At 44.1% G+C, this 9907-nt stretch overlaps 1 protein-coding gene across 4 annotated transcripts in view; it reads right to left on the bottom strand.

Annotated features, from left to right (window-relative positions):
- TMC5 (transmembrane channel like 5) overlaps window positions 1-9907 on the bottom strand; it is a 58255-nt gene that overhangs the window by 5536 nt on the left and 42812 nt on the right. For all 4 annotated transcript variants that reach the window (XM_034783441.1, XM_034783443.1, XM_034783442.1 and 1 more), the window contains 5 exons: window positions 8300-8375; window positions 7147-7280; window positions 5170-5343; window positions 3086-3164; window positions 260-346 (listed from right to left, as the gene is read on the bottom strand). In XM_034783441.1, the coding sequence (XP_034639332.1) occupies window positions 260-346; window positions 3086-3164; window positions 5170-5343; window positions 7147-7280; window positions 8300-8375 (550 nt within the window). The remainder of the gene's footprint in view (window positions 1-259; window positions 347-3085; window positions 3165-5169; window positions 5344-7146; window positions 7281-8299; window positions 8376-9907) is intronic.

The following is a 9907-nucleotide window of genomic DNA, read 5'->3' on the forward strand; positions in this document are numbered from 1 at the left end:
TACCCCCAATTGGTGATTGATTTATAAAATCAGCAGTTCATAGATAAGCAAAGTTTGTGTTGTAAATGGCTTGTCTAGTTTTTGTAAAGTCTATCCATGAGGAAGTTTGTGTGGAAGGTTGGTTTTTCATGAGAGTATCCAGTTTTGAGAGCTCAGTCTTAATCTTTCCCTGTTTCATAGATAGTGTTCCCTTCTGGCCTTGTGATCATTTATCTAAAGAATGTGAACAACACAGAAACACCAACGCCTTTGAACTGACCTCTTGCTGTTCTCCTTTGGGTGGGTCTAGTTTTGATGTCTGCAGTGCACGTAGTTTATTAAGTAAAAACATTTTATCCTTTCCTTCCTACAATAAAAAAAAAGAATGTTATTAACTTGAATGTGCATATTATTCCTAATGCAATCGCAAGGCTTGTCTACATAGGGAAATTGACCAGGATAGCAATTACAATCAAAGTGGAATAATTGTGGAATAAAATCACATTTATTCCAGAATATCATGTCCACACAAGAGAGTTATACTGGCACAGCTATAACAGAAATTGACTGGCATATGTATAGCAGAATAATTTCCCAGAGTAGATAAGACCCAAGTTATTCTAACTCCATTAGTCAAAACTTATCTCTAGATGGGCTGTGTGATGTTGCACTCCATAATGTTTTATGGAAATATGCTTATGAGTGTAAATATGATGTAACTGGAATATGCTTCAAGCAAAAGGTCTCTTGTAAGGTATCAGTATAAAGGTTATAACCTACTGAATATTCCTCTTATTTGTATGCATGTATCATCCTTGTATCTGAAGCTAGAAATATGAAGTATAATTCTGAGGTCCTATTGTAATTAGGCAAAGTTGGGTCATTAATGGTTGTTTAGAATCTTGACGGCTCCCATTGACTAGGACAATTGGCTGTAAATGGTTTATTTACCAGCAAGCCTTCCTGTATATGTGCCTGCCAGCCCTGGAAGAATGGAGGGGGTCTCACAATGACATGTGACCATGTCACCTGATACTGGAATCCATCTTAAACCTGGTGCTTTTCCATTTATAACGAGGGGTGGGGACCCAGAGAAACAAAAGATTCCCGCCTTGTGCCAAAGATATAAAAGGGGGTGGAACCAAACAAAGGGAGCTTCCAGTCATCAGAAAACCCCTAATTTCCACCTAAGATGTCTGCTGGAACTGACAAGAACATTGCCAGGGGAAAGAATTGGGCTCAGAATAGGAAGGAGTCTAGTCTTTGAAAGAAGCTTTTTGGAACATGTGAGGGTGAGATATTATCTGTAATCAGTTTCTTAATGTATTAGGCTTAGATTTACGTGTTTTGTTTTATTTTGCTTGGTAACTTACTTTGTTCTGTCTATTATTACTTGCAACCACTTAAATCCTACTTTTTATACATAATAAAATCACTTTTGTTTATTGATAAACCCAGAGTACGTGATTAATACCTGGGGGAGCAAACAGCTGTGTATCTCTCTCTATCAGGGTTATAGAGGGCGGACAATTTATGAGTTTACCCTGTATAAGCTTTATACAGAGTAAAATGGATTTATTTGGGGTTTGGATCCCATTAGGAGCTGGGTGTCCGGGTGCTGGAGATAACCAAAAACTGCTAAGCAGGTCACCTAAAGTCTGAAGCTTTGGGGGCATGGACCAGACCTGGGCCTGTGTTGCAGCAGGCTAGTGTGTCTGGCTCAATAAGACAGGGTTCTGGAGTCCCAAGCTGGCAGGGAAAATGGGCTCAGAGGTAATCTCAGCACATCAGGTGACAGTCCCAAGGGGGTCTCTGTGACTGAACCCGTCACAGGCTGTAACCCCAAAGATTTACTGCGGAGGCAGGGAGAGATGCAGTCTAAAGCACTAGCTTTCCCAAAGCCAGCTGAGAGAATGCAGAAGAGGGAGTTGTTATGCATATAGTTACATTCTCAAATCCTGCAGGAATCTGATTAAACAGACTATGTAGCTACCCTGCAGGGGAGGTGGCAGCGGAAGGGTAGGGTGAGGAGAAATAAAATCATCTCCTCCAGCTGCAGACAGACAGACAGACAGACAGACAGGAAGTCTGCAGTACAGCCCCTCTGCAGTCACTACTCTAGCCAACAGGCTGGCTCTTTCTACCTCCATGGGGTTGTCTTGGCCACTAGAACATATCCAGTGGTGCCCACATATCAGTACATTCAGAACCAGCATGGAGCCTACCTCCCTGGCACATGACAATTCTTATTCTCGCGCCCAAGGAGCATACACAGGACCATCGCAAACTGCTGAATTTCACCCAAGATGACTTCTACACAGACTTTACATGCAGAAAATAGGCCCCACGTCCCAGCTTCAGAAAGCAAGTCAGCTCTAGCAGCCCCTGTCCTCTCCCTAGCAAGCTGGCCAGCTCTCCAGACTAACCAAATCCTGCTTAGCCAAAAGTCTCAGGGATGAGGGCGCATGACCCAAAACTTTCACACAACTCAAGGTGCTGCTCTAAGTCTGGCTTTATTGTCACAAAATCCTTTGGGATGATGAACTTCAGACCCCTCCTCACACATACCAAGCAAAAAGCATAAAAATAATATTTATGAAAGTAAAACTAATTGTACTTTTATTTTCACAAAGAAAATAAAGCAACTGCTCTGTGGTGTTTTTTACAACACCCAGGTTTTACTGTCCTCTTAGGCATTAGCATTAATGGGAATGGTATTTGCACTGAAAAGGCTATACCCACCAATTCAATTTCTGTCTATTTAGAAACCAAATCTAACAAAGACACACAGTTTGCAGAGCCAGATCAGACTACTAGTTCCTGAAAGTACCATATCTTGACACCTAACCATCTGACACCACACCTGTGGAAAACAAACCATTTCCTTGCTTCAAATAACACGTCTGAGGAATTGTGTGTAACCTTAAAATAAACTGCATACAGGATTGGTTAGTCAAGTGTGTTTAGGAGGATATTTTCCTCTTCTCTCTTGTGCCAAAACGGAAACCTCTCTGCGTGCAAGCGTCATATGCAACGGACATGAGGAAACGAGCTAACATGTTTTCTATTATTTAAAAAAAGACAGCAACCTGAAAAACAAACTTACATTAATAATTTGCTCATGCAGGAGTCTGACCATTATCTTTCTTCCTTCTATTATTTGCCAGTAAAGATATGTGATAATTCTGAAAGAAAAGAAAGTTCAGCATGTGAGTATTTATATTCAGGTGATGCTTCTCTTCCAAATCACTGCCAAAAAAGAAGAGCTCTTGTTCATTTTACACAGTGATTACTTATAAGTAATATGCAGTGTTGTTATAAAAGATATTACCTCACCCACCTTGTCCCACTTATGAGTAATGGCAGACAAATACTAAATGGGTCAGAAGTTCTATTGGGAAAGACCCAAAGCTGTATGGGCTCTTACACAAATACACGCCAGGCAGGTCAACACCACAAGGTACCTTTTAGTTCTGGACAGGAATCCATTGTTTTCAACCAACCTTGTACCAGTTGTTGGTACTGTCCCTCCCCTTCCCCTACCAATTAATGAACCTTAATCACTATCACACAGAGGCAAATCCTGGTTCCACTGGAATCTCTTGGAGTTTTGTTATTGATTTTTATGGGATCAGGATTTGACTCTTAGAAGGGATTGTGATTGGACTATGAGACTGGGAGCAATGACTCATCTACTATTCCCAATTTTCCTGCTGATTTCTGGAGTCTTGGGCAAAATCCATAACTGCTTTGGGAGAGCTTTTCAAAGGCACAAATGGCAGTTAGGTGCCAATGGGAATTACATGCCAAAGCCAGGTCTATACCAGGGCCATGTCTACACTAGAAGTGCTTTGCTGATATATAGGAATGCCAGTATAAAGTAGCAAAGGGCTCCTAATGCCAATGCAGCTATACCAACCTACCCATGCTTTGTTCTGGTACAGCAGTTAACCAAGCGTTTCAGGTAAAAAGCACAGTGTTGCTAGTATTACTGCACCTACAATAGGGGCTTCTTCTGGCACAGGCTACGCTGGTCACAAATCACACCCCTGACTGTCATAGCTATACCAGCAGAAGTCTGTAGTGTAGATGTAGACCAGGTCTACACTACAAAGTTTTGCTGGCGTAGCTAGGTTGGTTGACAGCGTGTGGAGGTGATGTGATGGGATGGGGGGGAGGGGAATCACACCCCTAACTGACATAGCTCTGCCAGCAAAACCCAGTGAAGATCAGCTTATATCAGCAAATGAACTCCTTTTCATAGAATCATAGAATATCAGGGTTGGAAGGGACCTCAGGAGGTCATCTGGTCCAACCCTCTGCTCAAAGCAGGACCAATCCCCTGACAGATTTTTGCCCCAGATCCCTAAATGGCCTCCTCAAGGATTGAACTCACAACCCTGGGTTTAGCAGGCCAATGCTCAAACCACTGAGCTATCCCTCCCCTTTTGTTAATATAAGCTGCATCTCTGGCACTAAAGGGCTTTGCAGTGTTGGCTAGCCCACAGCCTAGAAAAAGTTTACTGGTTCCAGCTACCCCAACAAACCCTCCTAGTCAATAGACAGTCTATACCGGCATAGCCTATACTAGTTCCTCTAAACAAAAGAAGCTATGCTAGCAAAAGGACCCCCCTTCCCCTGCCAGCCATAATTGCATCTACACTAGGGTTTTTGCTGGTATAAAAATGTCACCAAAAATAAATCACCCTCTAATCAACATTACTATACTGGCAAAAGTTCCTAGTGTAGACCCGGCCTGTCAATTGTGCCTTTGAAAATCTGCCCCCTTTACTTATCGATTTGCTTACCTTTCAAACAGGAAGAACAAACTATCCTATCAGTTGTATCCAAGATGATTTGCTTATTTTGTAAGTTGTAAATGCACTAGTGGGAAGAGGCTTTGTAAATCTGGATACCCAATAAAGTGGGTGTACTTGCAGAACGGTCTCTCATAGGGCTAGTGTGAGGCTGCTTTGTAAAGAGCTCTGAGCACCTCATATAAAAAGAAGCAAATTGTCTTTGCTTCTCTATTCACATATCACAAATTCTCACTAAATTCCAATATATTTATTGTTTCCACCAATGAAGTTTTAAAGTTTCCTTTGCGTTTTCATCAGAGAGAATGAACACCTCATGAAGAAGTTTCCCTCACTTTCTCCCCCCGCCCCAGTTCCATTTATGGACACTTACAGGACAATGACAGTGAGGATGAAGAAGAAATGCACGCTTCCAATTAAGTTACGATAAATCCACACCACCCATTTCGAGCTGGAATAGCTGTCCAATATGTGTATCCACCCAGAAACGGCATGAATTATGGAAGTCAAGCCTTGGAACGGACCACACTGCTTAGAAGGCGTCAGCCTGGAAAAACAAGACAAAGTATATTTTTTAAAAAGTGCTAGTTCATTTCCCCTGGGCCTCTGTACCCTCACTCTTGGGTTAGTTACACCCGTTGCCACAGAATACTAGGTCTTCTTGGGAGACTGCATACAGTTCAACTCACTGAAGTGTAACTGCCTGAGCAAATCTTAACTGACAGAGGGCTTGCTCCATGTCTGTGTTTAAGTTTTTACACTGATGAGTCCCTGGCCGATAGCATGGGCCCAGTTGACTATCCGAGCAGACACACAAGCAGGAGCGCCGGCAGACTTTTTGGCGCCCTAGGTGGCGGAAGGCCCCGCTCCCAAAATGGCGCCCCCAACAGAGGCGGCGGAAGGTCCTGCCTCGAAATACCGACGATGACCGTGGTGGCCAGATGTTCGGCCGCCGCGGTCGCCACCCCCCAAATGCCAGTGCCCTAGGCGACCACCTCGGTCGACTAATGAGTTGCGCCGACCCTGGACACAAGACCCTCTCACAGTAGAGCAGTGGGCAGCACTGCCTTTCAGGTGCCAATCTCTAGCTAGTTATAACAAGTTAATTGCCATAGTAGAGGCTACATAGATTTTGCAGTAAACTTATGAATGTAAAAAACCATTGCTTTTATAGATGCATCATGAATGCTTAAAAACCACACCACCACCACCTTGTTTTTCCGCCCCATTTTTGTAGAAGAATATTCAGATAAGATTTCTGGTAAAAACAGGATGTGACTCAGCCCCTAGCAAAAGCAGTAATTTTCAGACTAAAAATAAAAAGGTCTTAGCATTCATGAGGTAGGTTAATAAAGGTTTCTGTTTGTGATAAGGTGGAAGGTTTGGTTTGCAGAGACTGGAATGGAGCCAAGCCATGCAAATCTGAATTGAGTGAAACCTCCCAGTGTTTATGAAGATCTACTAGGAAACATCCCACTTGAACCCTGATTTCTGGGCCTGCCCTTGATCTTAAGTCACTTTTTTGGTAGCTAGCAAGCGAGGCTGCTGTATTGGGTGCGAGAGAGAAGAGGAAATGCGTTTGTCACAGAAACTTCTGAGAGAAAGAGAGGAGGGAGAGCCAGACTGTCACAGCAAATGTTTCATTTAATAACCAAACCAAACTCAAGCCGCCAAACAGAGGTTTGCAACTCATCTGATTTTTCTTATAAAAGTTTTCTGCCTCCATACATCTTGAATTGTTTCTTGGGCCGCCTTTTGTTCCTCCAGGTGGGAGAGCAGAAGTGAATGTAAGGAAAATGGACAAACAGGAATAGCAGCTTCTATCTATCATACCTACATGGCTCCCATTACTATAGTATCCGAGCGCCTCAAACAGTCTTTAGAGCATTTATCCTCACACTATGTTGTGAAGCAGGGAAATTCTACTCTCTCTCATTTTACAGATGGGGGACCTGAGGCAAAGGGACACCATGTGACTTGCCTGAAATCACACAGGAAGTCTGTGGCAGAGGAAAGAAAGGAACCTGGGTTACCCATGTCACAGGCCAGTACCACCCTTCCTCTGCTTCCTTCTCATCCCTCAGATCTTTGGGGGGAGCCGCAGAGTCTCAATTCCACTCTCTTTCAATAGTTGAGCACAGCTTTCAAGAGATTAACTTAAAGTCCATGAGTTTGCAGTAGTGTTCTTTAGAGTCCTGAACAGTTTATGAGCAACACTGGAAACCTTTCAGTGGAAGACAATGCAGATTTCTCTTTAGTATGTATTGAAATATCTTCACCCTGTTTGGTTTCTGATTAAGGTGTAATTCAGTTTAGAGATATCAGACTGAATGCTGATGCTCTTTCCTACCTCCAGATAGTGATCGCCATTACAGACAGGACTCCAGTAAAGGAAGGGAAAAACAGCAGAAAAATGAAGAGTGTTGTCATCTGAGAAGCTCTCCAGACTTTGCGAGGTGGTTGACAATTCCTCATCAGACTGACCTTTAAAAAAAGATGCACACACACACAGATGGAGTTGTGTTACATGCCACTTAAATAACTGTGCTTCACTCAATCCAGTTGAAATTGCTAGCAAAATCATAGGAATAGCATTCATCAACAGTTTCCAAACAGCACTTCCAGCAACAAACATACCACATCATTATAAAGTACAGCCTTTCAAATAGTGAGAGGCAAAACTGTATTCTGTTGGTCAGGATTTTGAAAACCAGACTAGGGGGCATTTCACCTGAACCCCAAAGTTCAAGGGAGTTTTGATCAATGGTACAATTCTACTTTCAAGACCACAAAACATTTAATATTTGTTGAGTTTGAGAAGAACTCAGCAGAAGTCAACTTCTCCTATATGCTATGGCAGTAGACTCAGGCCTGGTCTAGACTTACAATTAAGATCAATTTATCTACATTGCTCAGGGGTGTGAAAAAATTCATACCCTTGAGCATCATAGTTAAGCTAACCTCGCCCACTGGTCTAGATGTGACTAGGTCAATAGAACATTTCTTCCATTGATCTCGCTACTACCGCTTGGGGAGGTGGATTAGCTACAAATCAACAGAAAAACCCTTTCTGTCAATGTAGGATACATTACAGCATCACAGCTGCAGCAGTAGCACTCATAGGGTAGACACAGTCTAAGTGTTCAATTATTGAAAATAGTACAGTCATGCATACAACAATGGGGGGGACTTCTGGTTTTGGCTGGTGTGTGTGTGTGTGGGTGGGTGTCACACCCACCCACACTTTCATTTCACTACTTCATTCTCTGCACCTGATAAATTTTGCCCTTAACCTCTCTTTTTGTCCCTCGAAGAACTTTTTCTGTAGAGGCAGGACATAGATACAGTATCATTCAAGGCTCCTGACAGTAATGATCCATGTTTCAAGAAGCTGAAGCTTCCACCTCGCTCCTGAAAACTCAGGTAAGAATGTGCTCTTGCTGAGATGTTGGACTAGTTAGGGTTCATGGTTCTTGAAGAAGAGAAAATATAAAGCTCCTTACCTTTTTTACATAAAATATTATAAAAAATGATATAATCTGCATGGCTGGCATTAAAGGTGCGAAGAAGATGCCAATCCTACAAGAAAAAAAAATGTAAGGGAGAAAGAATCCAAAAACATATGAAAACTCAGTCTTTGGTTTTTACTGCATGGTATGAAAATAGAATATATCAGACTATATTTGGATAAAGTTATTATAATATTAATATTGTTAAATGTAACAATAAGTAAAACTTGTTATAGGTAAATTAACCTTTTAAAAATTATACTTAAAAATAAAGCAAAACATTTGCAATATTCTTTTAGAATTTGGAAAACAATTTCCTTCCTTATTCTGTCGCTCATCGGACAGTCTCCTTCCCAACTTGTTGCTAACACCATTTGATAGTAGAAAAGCTTTGATAGTGATGCTACTTCAGAAGGGAAGTAAGACATAATATCAAAGATGCAGGATGCTCCTTCCTACAACCTCCTTCCACCCCCCAGTTTTCAGTTGTGGCCAGAAAGAAGACTACTTTGTGTAGGTCCTGCATAAAATCACTGTTATTAATTTTACTTCAATTCTGTAGCAGTGGCGCTGGAACATTTTTAGTAGTGGGGGTGCTGAAAGCCATCCCCCTTACCTCTTCTCCCTGCCTCCCTCACTGAGGGCTGAGAGTAGAGCTGTGTCTCCGGGAAGGGGGAGGGGGGGCGGAAAGGATAAAGGGGCCGAGGCCACAGCTGGGGGCAGGCGTGGGGCCAGGAGTGGAGCCCCGGGCAGGGGCCAGCAGTCAGGACCCCACGTGCAGGGCAAAGAGCAGAGCCCCAGCTGTGGGGATAGGTGTGGGGCCCCTGGAGTGGAGCCCTAGAAGTGGGGGTCCAGGTGCGGGGCCCTTGGCATGGGACCAGTGGCCAGGGAGCAGGGCCGACATCCAGGGCCCCAGGAACAGAGCCCCGGGTGCGGGGCCAGGAGTGAGGCAGGCCCCGGGAGCGAAGACCTGGGAGCAGGGGGTGGGGCTGGGCGTGGGACCCCGGGGGCTGGGCCAGCAGCTGGAGAGTAGGTCCAGCAGCCAGGACCCGAGCCCCAGGTGAGGTGAAGGGTTGGGGAGCCGAGTGCGGGCGGAGGGCCGGCCCAGGGCATAGGCACAGGAAGCACCCCCAGGTTTTTGCTCAGAGTCAGCGGCTGGGGAGCGGGGCGCAGGGCCAGTGGCCCCGCATAAAACCTGGGGGTGCTGCAGCACCCCCCCCTCCCCCCGCCCATGTTCTGCAGAGTGGGGAATGACAAAAAACAGGGGATGGGTGTGTCTTTAAGTTACAATTTTAAGAAAAGGTAGGTTAAAATGTCTTTCTATCACGGTTTTTATACCATTCTTACCATTGTGGTAGCCAAGCACTTGTAAATGTGGTCACAGTTCAGGCAAATGCATCTGTATTCCCTCTCCGTGGTTCACCAAGGGACCCGCTCTGGGCTCCCAGCCGTCACCTCTCTTGGGCCGAGACCCATGTCTCTCTCCCTCCTGACTGGCATTTATCCAGACTGCACAGTCCTTTGCCTACCCTGTATTATTCCTAGCAAGTCAGACTGCCTAAACGGTAGGGTTACCATACGTCCGTTTTTTCCCGGACATGT

This window comes from Trachemys scripta, chromosome 10 (genome assembly GCF_013100865.1).
Source record: "Trachemys scripta elegans isolate TJP31775 chromosome 10, CAS_Tse_1.0, whole genome shotgun sequence".
Classification (NCBI taxonomy): domain Eukaryota; kingdom Metazoa; phylum Chordata; order Testudines; family Emydidae; genus Trachemys; species Trachemys scripta.